The 16,073-nt window shown below is 44.0% G+C and overlaps 1 protein-coding gene across 2 annotated transcripts in view; it reads left to right on the forward strand.

Moving 5' to 3' along the window:
- Positions 1 to 1,458: 1,458 nt before the first annotated feature.
- CD7 (CD7 molecule) overlaps positions 1,459 to 16,073 on the forward strand; it is a 203,626-nt gene continuing 189,011 nt past the window's right edge. Inside the window, exons 1-6 of one of the 2 annotated variants that reach the window (XM_068209373.1) lie at positions 1,459 to 1,649; positions 2,496 to 2,834; positions 4,849 to 5,190; positions 7,091 to 7,197; positions 8,206 to 8,308; positions 10,154 to 10,513. In XM_068209373.1, coding sequence (XP_068065474.1) covers positions 1,577 to 1,649; positions 2,496 to 2,834; positions 4,849 to 5,190; positions 7,091 to 7,197; positions 8,206 to 8,308; positions 10,154 to 10,170 — 981 coding nt within the window. In that variant the 5' untranslated portion in view covers positions 1,459 to 1,576 and the 3' untranslated portion in view covers positions 10,171 to 10,513. Of the gene's footprint in view, positions 1,650 to 2,495; positions 2,835 to 4,848; positions 5,191 to 7,090; positions 7,198 to 8,205; positions 8,984 to 10,153; positions 10,514 to 16,073 lie in introns of those variants that run through there. The other variant, XR_011005180.1, reaches the window with a different exon arrangement.

A 16,073-nucleotide genomic window follows, 5' to 3' on the forward strand; every position in this document is an offset into this window, starting at 1 on the left:
CCAGCCAAAAAAAGAGAGAAGAAAGCAGCAGATCTTACCCTCATCTGTACCCTGTGCTTACAGGCCCTGAACTTACAACAAACCTGGGGGCCCTTGCATGGCCAGGTAGTGCCAGACTGGGGAGCAGATCTCAAATCCAGCCCCTTCACATCGCTGCTGCAGTACCTAGAGGGACCTGGTGACTGCCCAGGTACTTCTAAGCAGGTTCCTGGGACGTTTTTGGGAGTGTGATTGGCTTTTCCCATGTTTTCCCTACTGCACTGTACCACACATCAGCACGGGCTTGCCTGGTGTCATTGTTCAGTGACAATGCTGACCTGCTCTCCAAAAGTGAAAGTAAAAATCCAATTACAGGTAATTAGGCACTAATTACATCTAGTTACATTTTAAAGAAGGGAGGATCCAGTATCCTGTTTTTTCCTCCGGGATTCAAGGGACTTTCTCCTGTGCTGGTCAGGGCTCTGGAAGGGGAGATGAAGGAGCTGGGGGCTGGAAAGGCTGCACAGGCACTGGGAGAAGGGAAAGGAAGAGGCACGAAGGCTTCTTTGGTCACAAACAACGTGTGTGGTGCTCACACTGTCTTCTTTAAGTGCTCCTGTCTTAGAGCCAATCTCTTAGAAATTGTTGCTCTTTCTACTTTTTAAGAATAGAATTGGCTTTCTGGGTTGAAGGTTTAATTCTCACTTGGAGAGAACACTTTGCTATGGTGAAAAAGGCTTTATTGTCCTGTAAAGATTGGAATTGTTTATTGTCTTGGCTTTGCAATGAAGTTAAGGGAGAAGGAAAAGCCTGAAAGTTTCAGGTAATGATGTTTCCTCGAATAGATCATTTTAGCAAGAAGATCAAAAGACCGTGTTAAGCTTCTACAGATTTCCTGTCAAATCCTCTTTCTCCTGCTGGTGATGTGAGGTGGGCTGGTTTGTGGGTCAGGTCTGCCCTGGGGGAAGCTGGGTGTGAGTGCTGGTGTTTGCTGAAGGAACTCCAGCTCCTCCTGCTTGGCAAATATTCACAATTATTGTCAAAATACAGATCAAATCTGCCGGTTTGTGTGCAGGGCTTGTACAAGAATTGAGGGTTTTCCTGAACTAATGGAGCATCTCTCATCTCCTTTCTCCTTACAAAGCCAAGACTTTTGCATCTGCAGCCACCAGTCTAAGCCTGTGGGAGTCCTGACAAACTGAACTGATGGTAACAAGCCCCTGCATTTCCAGAGAAGCCACAACTGGGAGAAAACTGCCTGACTTTGGCACTGTGAAGAGCAAATTTGAGCCTCCCTTTTCTCAGTTGTCTTCAGAGGGGAGGTAGGTGCTCCCCAATGACAACTTTCTACTGCTGCCCTGGGGGCTGGGGGTTGCTCGGCAGCAAGAAAACAGGGGTGTTTTAGGTGTGAAGAAACACAAGGTGCCCCTCCCACAGAAATGGTTTTTCTCCTCTATCACAATCACTGTCATACAAAAGCAAAAGCAAAACTCTGCTGACTTCTTTCAGTAGGCACCTCAAGTAACTGGTAGGCAACAGTCCTCAGGACTTTAACTCCTTGGTCAGACTGAGGGAGCAACTAAAAAAACCTTTGAAAATGCTGTGGATGTTGTGTCTCCCAAATGCATCCCTCTTTCTCCTGCTTCTCCCATGCTTCCCTGCCCAGGACGGTATGTACAACATCGATGCTCTTACATTTCTTACATTTCAATCTTTTCTTTCCTTCTTTCCAACCTTTTCTAAACTATGTTTGCCTTAGCCATGCAGCACTCTCTATTTAATTTTTCTTGCCTTGCTTCTGACGTAGCTTCTTTCAGGTGTTTCCCATTTGATCTCTTTATTCCTCACTATTCATTGCACAAATACTCCCCCTTCAGTTTCTTTGGCTATTGGGGGTCATTGGAGAGCTCCAAGAGTTTCATTCTACATTTGTATGCCTTTGTTTCTTAAACAGATTGGACTTGTACCTTCTGCAGCCCCCTTCCTGTATTGAATCTGAGAATCTGTATTATCCAGTTCCCTGCCGTTATTAAATGCCCCTTTAAAAAGACAAGTGTATTTTCTTCCATTTTCTGCCTCTTTTTCTCACTTTTAAATTCCTGACTTATATCTGAAACCCATTATCAGGATACTCTTAGTGAAGTTTGTATTTTGAGAACTAATAGGATCATGCTGGAAATCTACAGAGAGAACTACATTTTCTGTGTGAGTGACAGCAGCCACTTTTTTGCCAAGGCCTTTGAAGCTTGGGAAGGTGTGAGCTGAGCTGCTCAGGTCACTGGGCATCAAGGGCACTACAGGTGCCAGTGCAGCAAGAAATGACACGTCCAGCATGGGGAGACTGAGGTCCAGCAGCAAGAAATGACATGTCCAGCATGGGGAGACTGAGGTCCATTCTTACAGATTCTTACAGAGCAGTTCTGTTGGTGGAGGAGTTGGATTTGAAATCTTCTTTGATGTGAACAGACCAAGAGGAGCTCTGATATTACAATTTCAATTGCATTTCTTATTTTTAGGTGGAGGAAATGAACAGTCCACAGATGTTATCAGTGCTTGGGAAGGAGAATCCATCAACATAATTTGCCCAATGAGTGGTTCACAATATCAAGTGGGGATGTACTTGAGAGTTATCAGACGGAATCTCAATGTGGCATATTTTCCCAAGGAGAAATCTCCATCTATCAATCCTGCCTTTGCTAATCGTGTCAAGTCTTCAAATGAAGGGGAGACTCTTAGGGTAACCCTGCACAGGTTACAGGAATCTGATTCTGGAATCTACGTATGCTCCGAGTTTTTAAATATCAATGACCATCCCAAAGAGATATATAGGAAGACAACCATAGTAGTGGTCCAAGGTATTGCAAATCCACCTTTTATGTCATGAATTAGTAAATACAGATCTATATTTTAAATCAAAGATTGGAAGAAGGCACAATGGGAGGGTGAGTCTGACAGAACCTTTTCTGTGTCTGCTCAGGTACAGATTTGAAGGAATGTGTGGGTTTGCTCCCTGAAACAATTAAGAAAATGCATGAGGTAGTATGGTACCCAAAAAACCCCAAACCATCCTACGAGATTAATTTATGACTCATTAATTCCAGCTACAGATTTTCACATGAGTCACAGGTTGCTGCAGCTGTTTGAAAACAGTGAGGTCCCACGGCTCTTTCCAAAACAACTTGTCCAAACTTTTTAAACATCTAGCAGAGCAAAGAGGGATTTTTTTTTTTTTTTGGTAGCAGTTGTTTTTGCAAATCTCTTTTGGTTTTACTAATTTGTCTTAAATGACAAATTGGTAGCAATTGGGAAGCTGGTGTTAGTCAGGGTCTGCAAGCTGGGCAAGAATGAGTAAAGGGTTTTTTCTCTTGTTAGTGAGGAGTTGCTGAATGGCAGAAGTGCTTCTTTTGGCAGATGTTTCTGGTTGGGGGAATAATTTTTCTGTCTTTTTTTTTTTTTTTTTTTTTTTTTGATTTTCATTAGAAGAGAGTTGAGTCCACACTATTCTTTGGCAATTTATTCCTCCATGTACTTGTCCTTCCATTGACACCTTCTAACCTGAGACATTTTTCCCAAAGCTTGCAGGGTTTTCTTCCTTTCCTGTCCCTGAGGCATATGAAATCAAATTGATTGCTGATCAGCAATAGTAACTTATATCCATGAAGGATTATCATCTCCTCCCTTGGGCTTCTCCTTTCAAGCTTCTTTGCTGTGTTTTCTCAAATGCATCACATCTTGTTTATTGTGTATTGTCTCTCCAAATTATTTTATTAAGTTGCTTTATAGCTCTGTTTGATTCTGATCCTCTTCTCTGAAATGCTTACAACCTTCCCTTTATAAACCTGATAAATTCTGTCCTCACTTCCTTATCCACTTTAATGATAATGTTAAAAGGAACAAGTCCTGTCCTTAGAAGAACTCAGTGGAATGTCTTCCCAGCTGGACAGTGAGTCATTAATGACCACTCCATTCTCACAGACCATTTGAACATTGATGGGACACACATTGTGTGATTTGATTCAGATATCTCTATGGCTTCATCTCACTTGAGAAAGCAGGCAATGATGCATGGCTCCAGACGTGCTGATCAGGCTGTATTCCCTTAGAGGAGGTCAGTATTTATAATTTTTAGGTTGATGCAGACCATTTACAAACAGCTAAACCTGTTGGTCAGTCCTACTTTCAGATCCTGAGGCAGGAAGATATGCCAGGGTGTACTAAAATATATCCTTCTCCTCAAAGCCTGTGGAAATCATGTTTACAAATTCCTTTTATCAGCATTTCTATGGTCTGTTCTTTCTGTCTGCTCCGTTCCCTTGCTCCCAATGAGACAGTAAAAATTTAACAGGGTAGAAATCCATTTAGATTTAGGTGAAATGTGCCTCTTTGAGCTTGCTAACATAAATAAAATATGCTGTTTAGTCAAGTAACTGCAGCACCAGCAAAACTGCCCCAGCTAAATAAAAAGAATGCAAATTTCCAAGCTAAAGACATAAGAAATAAGAAAAACTCCTCAGACCTTGGAACAAACAGCGCAGAGTAACCCAAGAGTTCTCTCTGTACTTTCTGACAAAAACTAAGTACAAGTGTAACTAGCTGTAAGTGTAACGCAAAATCAGACAAATGAATATGCATGAACCTGTTGTAAAATGCTATGAATATGTAAATTAGCTAGAGTATTAAAAAATATCGAGAGTTTTCGGGGGGCGCATGCCCATTGAAGGGAAACCCTAGTGTGCGCCCAGCGCTGTAAATACATACCAAATCTTACAAATCTATCGAAATTGTAATGTTTTGATTTATCACTGCAATTCACCCAGTTAAAATGCACTATGTTAAGCCTGTGATAACCACTAATCTCTCTGTTTTTAGCTAAATCCAGAAGGCCTCTAGAGCAATCACCACTCCATGCCAACCCTGAGCAAGGCCAGTCTGTCAGCATCACCTGTGTGTTGAAACGCTCACCTGAAGCTGCGAAGTTCTACTTGCTCAGGACTCATGTGCAGCCTGGCACAGTTCTGTCTGTGTCACATCTCAACGTGTCAGAGGTTTCTCCTGGCTTTGGGAATCGCTTGGGGTATTCAAGGGAAGGAAACAGAGCTGTGGTAACTCTACACAAGCTACAGGAACAGGACAGTGATATCTACATCTGTGCCCAGGATGTGGAGGGTTCCCCTCTGCTCTCAGCGAGAGGCACCATGGTGCTGGTTAAAGGTACCACCCTTTTGCTTGTTTAATCATAAATATCTATCATTGTGTTGTGGACAGAAAGCTTTAGGAACTTTAGTCAGGACAGGCAAACCTAGGAAAGTTTGGAGAGTGAGCTCAGGCTCCTTTGTGCCCTGTTGATCTCAGACACAGAAACAGACTCTGTGTTTCCACCTGCCTTGTACAACCAGAGGGGAATTCAGACCTTGCCATGATCCTGCAGCTTAGAAAAAGAAAAAAAAAAGTCAAAACAAGGTAACAAACACTTCACTGTGTGCAATCTGTCACTTTTAGGATATGGATAAGTACTTTCAGCACCAATTCTTTGACCTTAGCGTGACATAAACAGCTTTTAGAAACCATTCCCTCTTGCAAGTCTTGTGTTTAAAAATAGATCAAACCGGGGAGCACAAAAATCCTCAGGCATTTGCCTCAAGCACCACAGACCACAGCAGAGATGTTCTCACATACCGTTGTTACACACTGAACATTCTGTGAGTGTGCGCTGCAAAGAGGGGGCTTGATTTTACTGTGTTCCAAAGAGGGGCTTTCATTTTACTGTGTTCCAAAGAGGGGGTTTGATTTTACTGATTTTACTGTGCTCCAAATATGAGTTTTTACTTTTCTGTGCCCCACAGATGAGTTTTTTATTTTCCTGCAGGATGGTGCTGTACCCATTTGCTAAGCTGAAATCAGAGCCAGCAAGAGAGTGCTTCATTTTGGTCTTACTGGTGCAATTTAACCCTGTGCACTGGGCTTTGTAAAATAAGGTTTACAAAGGCCCTGAGAGTTGCAAAGGATTTTCCTGCAGTCTGAAAAAGCACCTGTGGTCCTGTTCTGTGCCACGACCCACAGCTGGGGCAACAACTCAGTAAAGTGAGGTGGGGCAAATAGCAGTAGCCCAACAAAGCAGGGATGTGATTATTAATTAATCAATGTGTGTTAGATTATTAATTAGTGTGTTATTCATATATGGGTTAATTGAGGTTTCAGAGAGTTGAAACCCTTTCCGCCAGCATTATTCTGCTCAGTGCATTTCATACCACAGCATCCTCCTGCTTCTGTCTGCACCTCTCACCAGCCTGGCTCCTGGATAATTCAGAGCCCTCAGGGTTGCAGCGACACTGCAGGAAATCATTTTCTGCTCCCATTAGGAGTGTGTGGAAGTGGTGTGGAACCTGCCTTTGTGGAGTGCTCCTTGCTGAGCCACCTGCAGCCACCCCCAGCCTCTGGAAGAGGACAGGGAATGCCAGTGAGAATACTAATGGAATGACAAATGTGGCTCTGAAGCTGTTCATATCCAAATTTTTGGTTAAACTGTGAAATTATTTTTTTTCAGAACAAAAATAAAATTATGTGGGAAATAGATTTGTTGAAAATTCTCAAAACCTGACAGAAAACTCACATAGTCTGCATCTGTACGCAAACCTGATAAGAAAGACAAGAGAAAAGAAATGCTGACTTAGAAATGCCATGGAATAGGACAGACATTGCTGAGAGAGAAATAGAAATAGAAACAAGTTTCCAAGGATGGCCTTGCAAATAAGTCTGGATACTTTGGAGAAATAGGACTATGAAAGATGCATTGTAGTGAGACCCATGAGGGGTAGTTTTAGATGATTGGTTTTAAGGCATTTACAGCATGGTGTGGCAAAAGCTGATAGCCCAAGAAACACTTATAGTGTATTGTAATTAAGAAATTGTAATTAGGAAATAGTTGGCTCCTGATTGTGATGGCGTGAATTATAACACCTGCACTGTTTCATCCTTCAAATGAGACTGAAAATGGAATAAAAGTTTTTTAAACACCTCTCAGTTACCCCATCTCTGGGTCAGGAAATAACTTAATCTGACAAAATTCTGCCTCATTGTATTTATCATAATGCTGCTGTAATTTTAAATGCAGAAGTGGAGCAGGCATGTGAGAAGAGCTCCTGGGATTTGTATGCGCTGGTCACGGTGGTGGCTCTGCTGTTCTTTGCCCTGGTGTGCTGCATCTTGTACCGTGTGGATGTAAGTACAGTCACCACAGCAGAACTGGGGCAAACTGATATTATTTTTAAATAGCGCCTGAGTCAAGCAAACATCTGATAAACCTAAGGAATTGTGGCTTCCTACTGCTCTCCTATTTGCCCTGGTTTAATATCTTCCAGCTGTAAACTCTTGGCAGCTAAGACAGTGTCTTATACTTCTGTAACCCTTTGTAAATGAGATATTTATTGTGTTTTGATAACAAACCTCGAGTGAGCTGTGGGGTTGACACAGCCATGTGTTGTGTGTCTATCCCTGAACAAAGCCCCTCACTGTTCTGCTTTGCTTGCTTTTTTAAAATTTTTTTGTGAACTGGGACAGGAGCTGTACATAGCAAGCTTGTAAGAGATGTAAGTTGGAGGGGGGACATAAGGGCAAGAAAAACTCATAAAATAGCCTGATGTCTGAAAGTAGTGCTGGGAGAAAAAAATTGGCCCCTTTCCATAAAAAAAAATTAATTTTTTTCCTTCACTGGGATTATTTCTATACATATACTGCAGAAAGTGCCCAGAAATTGCCTCTGATAGATACTTCTGCTGCATAAATATTACTGAAAATGAAGTGTATGATTCACAGGCTCCTGTCTTATCTCTCCAAATGTGGATTCAGCGATGCTAAAAACCAGTAGTGTAACATCATTCTGTCAAAGCCCAGTGGGACCTTGTGTCCTGTGTTACCAGTAACAGTCTAAGAATGAGAATGTGCCTTATTTATTATTATTGTCATTTATTATTGATGTCAAAGCTTCAGTTACATCCAACTCGAAGGAACTTTTCGTGAAATTGCATCAGACTCATAAAAGAAAGTTAAATAAATAAGCTGATAATTTCCACTTGGTCCTCTAAGACATCACTGGGTCATGAGAGGAATTTTAAAAGAATGTTTCCTCTTCCAACAGATGATATAGATGGACTCCAGAGGTGGAGAATGACTCCTTGGTTGGGGTCTTTCCAGGCTCTGGTTTGAATGGCTGTTTTCTTTGTTTGGCAGGTGAAGAAATATTTCCAGAAGAAAAAGCCCAATGTGGTATATGAAGACATGTCCTACAACTCCAGGCGGAGCACACTGGTCAGAAGCAACACCTATTCCAGAGGTGAATAAACTTCTGCCAGCTGGGACCATTCCCTCACAGGCAGCTCTGAGAGCTGCTTTAACCACCTGAACTGAAATTGCTGTCACCTACCTTCTTCAGTGGAAAGAAAAGCCTCATTTCCAAGGCTGTTTCTACTTTTTTAAATGCTTTTTTTTTTTAGTAATGTACAGAAAATGTAGAAAAATGCAGGTACCCTGGACACGTGTATGCAGTTCAGTGTGAAAAAGCAGCATTTGGGGGCTAAATGCAACATATGGGCTTGTTTCTTTGCTAAATAACCCTTTCTGGGATGGGGAGGTCTGGTTGTGAGCATTGCTAAATCTCAGGAAGACCACACGGGTCTGATCAATAATTTGCCATGGATCCATACAGGTATGTATTCCAGTTCTCTCATGGACCCTTGCCCAAGAGCTCAGGCAGCTAAAACTACTCAAGAGTTACAGCAGGGAAATCTATTTTGCAGAAACTTCAGAAACGTGAAATGCTGGATCCATGTGGGCTCACCTGCTCCAAGGCCATGATGGTCCCACAAAAACAAAATCAAGTCTAGATTTTAGTTCACTGCCTCTGTCAGAGCTACTCACGTGACTGATGGGGGTCTTGATGTGGCTGACGAGCAAAGTGACTAAACTTGGGTCCTGGTGGCTTCCTGGGTGTCTTGGTTTGAACAGACAGGTGTCTGCTAAGGAAGGAAGGAGCAGGAGCCTCCCCTGAAATGGAAAATGCAAACCCCCTTCCTCCAAATTATTATAATTTTGACATTAAAAGGATCTCAGGCAAAGATATGGGAGTAGGAATAACAGCTCTTTACTAGGAAAATTAAAAATACAAATGTTATAGTACAGACCAAAAAAAAAAAAAAAACCAAACAAAAAAAAAAAACCAAAAACAAAACAAACAAAAAAAAAAACCCCACGACTGCCAGAGTGAGAGCAGGCCCTGGCAGCCTGTGGGTCAGGGTGGTGGCAGCAGTCCCATCCCATGGTGGCTCAGCCCTCCTGCAGTGCCAGCTGTGCTTCTGCTGGAGCAGGGATCCTGCACAAGGCTGGAGTTTTCCTCTGAAGCTCCAGGGCTGGTGGGGATGGGCCTGGGCTTCCTCTGGGAATGCAGTGGGGAAGAAAGCTGCTCCTCTGGGAATGCAGTGGGCAAAGGCTGCTGTGGTGCTGCAGGAGTCAGATTGGATCCAGGTAGGAATGCTTGGCTCCTCCCCTGGGCAGAGCCTCTCCCCATGGATGATGGAATTTTCTCAGCCATGCAGGGACACTCACTGGCCATGGACAGAAGAGATCTCCTGGAGGGAGGGTTGGGTGTGGGAGAGATAAAGCAAACTGCCCAGTGAACAGAGGATAACTGCCCCACCTCTGACAGATGGCAATAGAATACCCCTATTTCAAACCTAAGACTCTGGGACAGCAAAAATTTTTGTGATGTGCTGGATGAGTTTCTCCAACCCAGTGACTCCACGCTGTATAACACAAGGTGAAATAATCCAGGGTGAAGTAAAGCTAATGCCTGCATTCCAATCTGGGCATGATCTAAAACCCCTTCTTATCAAATGAATTGATCAAAACTCACCTCAGGCAAGAAGAGGCTAAATTTGGTTTGGTAACAGCTTTTAGAACAGGTGGCTGTGGGGAGCTGTGCCAAGGAAGGGCTCGGCCTCCTCCAGGGTGTTTTGGTTCTGCAGGGTTGGGGCCACTCTGGAAAGTCAACAATCTTCCACAAGGGAATGCTGAATTGCCTTGGTACAGGGCAGAGCTGAGGGGGGTGGGCTCTGGCTCCTGAGGACAGGCTGAGACTGGAGTTTCTATCAATGTAATTGTTTAATTTTTTTTAAGGGATTAGGGTCAATTTGTCTTTGATCAGTGCATAGCTGGAGCAGAGCCAGGCACAAAGGATAATTCCTCTCCAGAGCTGAGCTCTGACAAGATCCCAGCTTGCCAAGACAACCCTGCCCCTCAGGAGAGCCCATTTCCCTCCAGATATTGTTCATGAAATGCTGTGCACCAGAGCTGAGGGAGAAATCCCCTCACTGTGAGGGGTGGATGGTGCAGGTTCATCTTGTGAGCAAATAGGTGTTGTCTTCACATGGCCAGACCTGGATAAATTGTGTCTATGTTGAGGTTTTGTACAGTACCTCGATATTTTCATGCATATGTTAAAACTTGTTTCATATATCTTGCAAATAAACTAGTGCTTCTTTTAGTGGTTTGTTGTGTTTTGTTGTTTTTTTTTCAATAGTGATTCAAGTCTTTTGGAAAGTTCTGTATAAACTGCCCCTAACAGCATCCCACTAGACAGTATAATAACAGTTTTCCACTTTAATCACAAAATCTGCAAGTGAGGTTTTTCTTTTTAAAAGCAATCATTGAATAAAACAGAAAAGAACCCTTCAGACCCTGTGTATTCCAAGTTTCATTGCCCAAAGTGTTCTTGAATTCTGCTAGACTTGATGCTGGGACCAATTCTGGCTTTGTCCCTGGAAAAGCCCAGCTCAGGGGTGGGGGAAGAGCTGAGAAAGAACCAACAAATCAGGTACCAATCTAGGAACTGAGGTGTTCATAGCCAACCAGCTTTCACCACATTTTCAGTTTTGGAACAAGGTGCAGGTTTAGTCAAAAATGGGCAAAAGCCCTGAGAGCTAGCACAGGGTGGTTCACAATGAACAAAGTGACATTTGAGATCAGCTTTCTGTAGAAACACTGTTGTGCAAACATGACCACAATGGTGAAGAAAAAGAAAAAAAGCTGTGAAAGGGAGCAGTAGTAGAGGTGGGGTTTTTTTTGGTGGTTTGGTGTAAACAAATTTTTAAAAAAATAAGTAACACCTTTCTGAGGAAAATTACACACACTGAGCTATTTCATGGGCACCACGATTAACCCAAGCAGTGGTGAATGAACTACTGGGGAATTTAGCTCCAGAGTGTCAGGGAATAATTGGGGATTTAATAAAATAAATTTTATTTTAAATAAAGAGGGCTGGAGCATTCTGAAGATGCTGAGTTGTCTCAAATCTTCCCTGGAAAGCAGAGAAACAGAAATTTTCACCCCCAGAGTTGCAGACAATTGCTCTGGGCTAATTCTGTTGCTCTTGCTTCTTTTTGTCTTGTCTCAGCCTCTGGAGAGGGAGATGGTTTTCAAGGAGAGGTGAGAAGTGCAGTTCTGAGGCTGGGATGGGACCAGCAGCAGTGAGAGCAGTATCAGGGTATTGGAGATGCCCCAGCAGGCTCAGGTGGGAAGCAGGGCTGCAGCTCCAGTGTCAGAGGAACAGGGATGGGGCAAGCCAAGGCAGCTGAGCAAGGACAGCAGGTCAGAAGCAGAAATCCCAAGAGGCAAGGTACAAAGAGTGTCTGAAATGACTCAGGGGTCTGCAGGGAGTGGCCTGGGCTGAGTGCCTGGGAAGGGGAAGGCTCATCAAGAATACTTCTGGTTATTTGCAGAACTGAATATATCAGCCAGCACATGTGGATTAGTGCTCGTGGAGCCTGTAGACTCAGGGAAATTTAGCTGGGAAAAGCATTTTAACCCCTTGACTCAGGCGTGTGTGACAAGAACGTGCCTGAACTCAGGTGCCAGGGAGGCTGATAAGCCACGTTGAGCCACAAAACGTTTTGCAGGGGGGGCAGAAGACAGGAGAGAAGCAGGTTCTGCTCTTGTGGCTTGTGACATGTTGCAGGACACTGGGATGTCTCCACTGACTCCTGCAATCCAATGTTTATGTGCTCCTAGCAGCTGTGACTGCTGCATGATGCATGTCTGAATCCCATGCTGGGTTTGTGGTCTGGAGCCAGTTTCTCCCACCTGTCTCTTGCTGGTGACTCCTTTTCCATCCAATAACTCATGCAGGAGGCATCCTGTTATGGAATTCAGAGGATCTGACCAAAATATGTCCAACACTGCTGGCTCTGCTGAGGACAAGCTACTGGCTGCTGATTTCTCAAAGTCCCTGTGTTAGTAAAAAACCTATTTACACTCATGGTATGCAAGCTTTTGTAAGCACTTGTTTTCCAAAGCATTTACTTTCTTTCTGAATGCTTTGTAACCCTTAACTTGCATTATATTAGCAGTCAGCTTACAGTCAATTTGAAAACACGCAGGGTTTTTTTTTCTGGTTCATAGATTTGGTTTTCTCACAGCTTTGAGGTGCTGAAAATGCCTCATGGGTGCTATTTCTTTCATCTGACATATTTGGTTAATTTGCTCCTGCACTAGTTAATGAGTTCTTTTACTGCTTGTATAATTTAACAGCATTTATGTTGTTTTGCATGGTTTTTAACACTATTTCAATTCCTTTGAATGAAATGGTTACTGGCTTTGTGCAACAATGGAATGACTGGTTACTGGCTTTGTGCAACATGCAAGAAATCTTTCCAATTTCATTTGGAGTCTCAACAGGTTTTTACTTACTTTTTAGAAAATCAATACATTAGTCATCATACATTACTCTCTCAGATAGCCAGAGCACTCTGCCTTATCTACAAGAATCTCACATAATTTTTTCATTTAAGAAATGGAAATAGAACAACCAACCTAAATACTGGCTAAAGGGAATAAACCATTCTGTCCTAACACTAAAACTTTTCAGTGTTGTCACAATCTGTGTGGTACAAGTAGATTGTCTGTCCAATTGTGGATGGGAGGTGACTCCACACTGTGTAATTAACTGCTGGTAGGGCTGGAAGAACTCTTTGGATGGTGCTAATTCCTGTGTAACTACTTCACAAGAACCATTATTTTGCTTTTGGCTGGTATTTGACTGCACCAACTGAGTGGCACGTGTCTGAAACTCTCCTTGGAGATCAAGTTCATGGCCCCAGAGATTTCCAGCTGAGATTTTAGCAATACTCTGCTACACTCCTGTGCTTTCTGTCTGTAATGGGAATAATGTCTGAACACTGCACATGCCAAGTGGAAGATGATCTCTCATTCCTTCTTACTGAATTAGTATCAGTAATTAGCAATTAATAACTCTCTAGGAATTAGTATCAGTAATTAGTAATTAATAACTCTCTAGGAAAGCCTTTAAGTTCATCCCTCTCTGCACCTGACACCCTGAGACATTTGGTCCATCTGCTCTTAGCAGAATCACACAAGTTGTGAAAGCTTATTCTCGGGGTCATTGTACAAGTGTTGCTTTACCAATGATAGTAATAATTTCATCCTCAGATGGTGGAATTTATCACTCTGCTCTGGTAGGACAGAAAAATCCCCACTTGGTTTGTGGGGTCTCTTTCCCCACACGTTACTGCCTTACAGCTCAGGGCAAGTCTTCTAAGAAGTCACTAAAGCCACTTTACTGCTGCTGGTTTCCACTTGTGTTGTATTCTCTCTGCTCAGAGAAATTGGCTGCAAGCTTGTGGGTGAGTGACATTTAAAGTCCCATTGCAGAGAGGACATTTTGCACAAATGGTCGTGATTTCTGAGAATTGAGATTATTGAAGGAGCTCTAACATTGTTGTGGATTTCTCTGTTACCCTCCCTCTCATACTTTCTAATCCTCACTCTGGAAGCTTCTCTAGGAAATATCCTCGAAGTGATGGCTGTTGGTGCCTAAACTCTAACACCTTTTGGACTCAAAACTCTTTATTTAATTAAAAAACAAATCAAACAACTCTGAACAGTTCAAGATTTCAAAAAAGAAATCAAGCATGTGTGTGCACACTGCAGGTAAAGAAATTACAGTTCCTAATGACTTTCAAGGCTAAAATTAAAAACAGTCCTTTCACACAGAGCACACACAGAAAGCCATGTGGTCTTTCTTGCAAGGATGTTCTGGAAATAAAGTTGTAGCATGGTATAATAGCTCATTATATTTCTGTCCTAGCCAAAAGAGGAAATAGAGGAGAATTCCTAGCAAGTTTAGAACTCACAGAAAAACTCAAATGAACAGGCCGAACTGAGGCTTTGCAACTTTTAGACTTGTCTAGGATTAGGTGAACCAGGAGGGATCCATCACTGAAAGGATGGCTGTTGTCCTCCTGGTGCTTTTGGGAGTAAATTTCACCATGGTGGTCATGGTGAGCTTGCAAATTGTCTGAGTGGGCTTGGCTGGAGGCAGAGAAGGGCACTTCTTCCAGTGCCTCTTATTCCTAATGTTCAGACCTAGGGGCACCACTTGGGTGGAACAAAAGAGAGGCAGAAATACCCATAATAAAAAGAACTACAACCCTTAATAACCTGTTTTCTGCAGCTGGGCTGCTCTCACATCTCAAGACAAAAGTCATGGTTTTGTGGTGGAGACAGCGAAGCCTGCCTGCTGCAGAGGGGCCTGGGGTGTTATTTATGTTCAGAAGTGCTAAGAGGGGGCTGCTCTGTGGTCTGGCCTGTCCCCAAGCTGAGACAGAGACCTGTGAGCATGTTCTGGCAGGAGCCTGTGGTTGCTGTGCTCTCGGCAGGGCTGGGGCAGCGCTTCTGCAGAGCATCACCCGAAAGCAGCCTGGCTGTCCTCTGAGCTGCCACCTGCCAATGCCCGGGGTCCCTCGCTGTCACTGCCGCTGTCACACCATGCTCTGTGTTACAGCTGTGGCCCCAGGGTTCCATCACTGCCACACCATGCTCTGTGTTACAGCTGTACAGCTGTGGCCCCTCAGTTCCCTGTCCCTGTCACACCATGCTCTGTGTTACAGCTGTGGCCCCAGGGTTCCATCACTGCCACACCATGCTCTGTGTTACAGCTGTACAGCTGTGGCCCCTCAGTTCCCTGTCCCTGTCACACCATGCTCTGTGTTACAGCTGTACAGCTGTGGCCCCTCAGTTCCCTGTCCCTGTCACACCATGCTCTGTGTTACAGCTGTACAGCTGTGGCCCCTCAGTTCCCTGTCACTGTCACACCATGCTCTGTGTTACAGCTGTACAGATGTGACCCCTCAGTTCCCTGTCCCTGTCACACCATGCTCTGTGTTACAGCTGTACAGCTGTGGCCCCTCAGTTCCCTGTCACTGTCACACCATGCTCTGTGTTACAGCTGTGGCCCCTCAGTTCCCTGTCCCTGTCACACCATGCTCTGTGTTACAGCTGTACAGATGTGACCCCTCAGTTCCCTCACTGTCACTGTCACACCATGCTCTGTGTTACAGCTGTACAGCTGTGGCCCCTCAGTTCCCTGTCACTGTCACACCATGCTCTGTGTTACAGCTGTACAGATGTGACCCCTCAGTTCCCTGTCCCTGTCACACCATGCTCTGTGTTACAGCTGTACAGCTGTGGCCCCTCAGTTCCCTGTCACTGTCACACCATGCTCTGTGTTACAGCTGTGGCCCCTCAGTTCCCTGTCACTGTCACACCATGCTCTGTGTTACAGCTGTACAGCTGTGGCCCCTCAGTTCCCTGTCCCTGTCACACCATGCTCTGTGTTACAGCTGTACAGATGTGACCCCTCAGTTCCCTCACTGTCACTGTCACACCATGCTCTGTGTTACAGCTGTACAGATGTGACCCCTCAGTTCCCTGTCACTGTCACTGTCACACCATGCTCTGTGTTACAGCTGTACAGATGTGACCCCTCAGTTCCCTGTCACTGTCACTGTCACACCATGCTCTGTGTTACAGCTGTACAGCTGTGGCTCCTCAGTTCCCTGTCACTGTCACTGTCACACCATGCTCTGTGTTACACCTGTGGCCCCTCAGTTCCCTCACTGTCCCTGTCACACCATGCTCTATGCTACTGATGCCTTTTCCAGGCTTACCTAGAAACAGAGGCTAGACAAGGTTAAGAGAATAAAAGCAGATATATTTACTGAGGTACATTGAGGGCAGGCCTCAAGCCT

This window comes from Anomalospiza imberbis, chromosome 19, assembly GCF_031753505.1.
Source record: "Anomalospiza imberbis isolate Cuckoo-Finch-1a 21T00152 chromosome 19, ASM3175350v1, whole genome shotgun sequence".
Taxonomy (NCBI): domain Eukaryota; kingdom Metazoa; phylum Chordata; class Aves; order Passeriformes; family Viduidae; genus Anomalospiza; species Anomalospiza imberbis.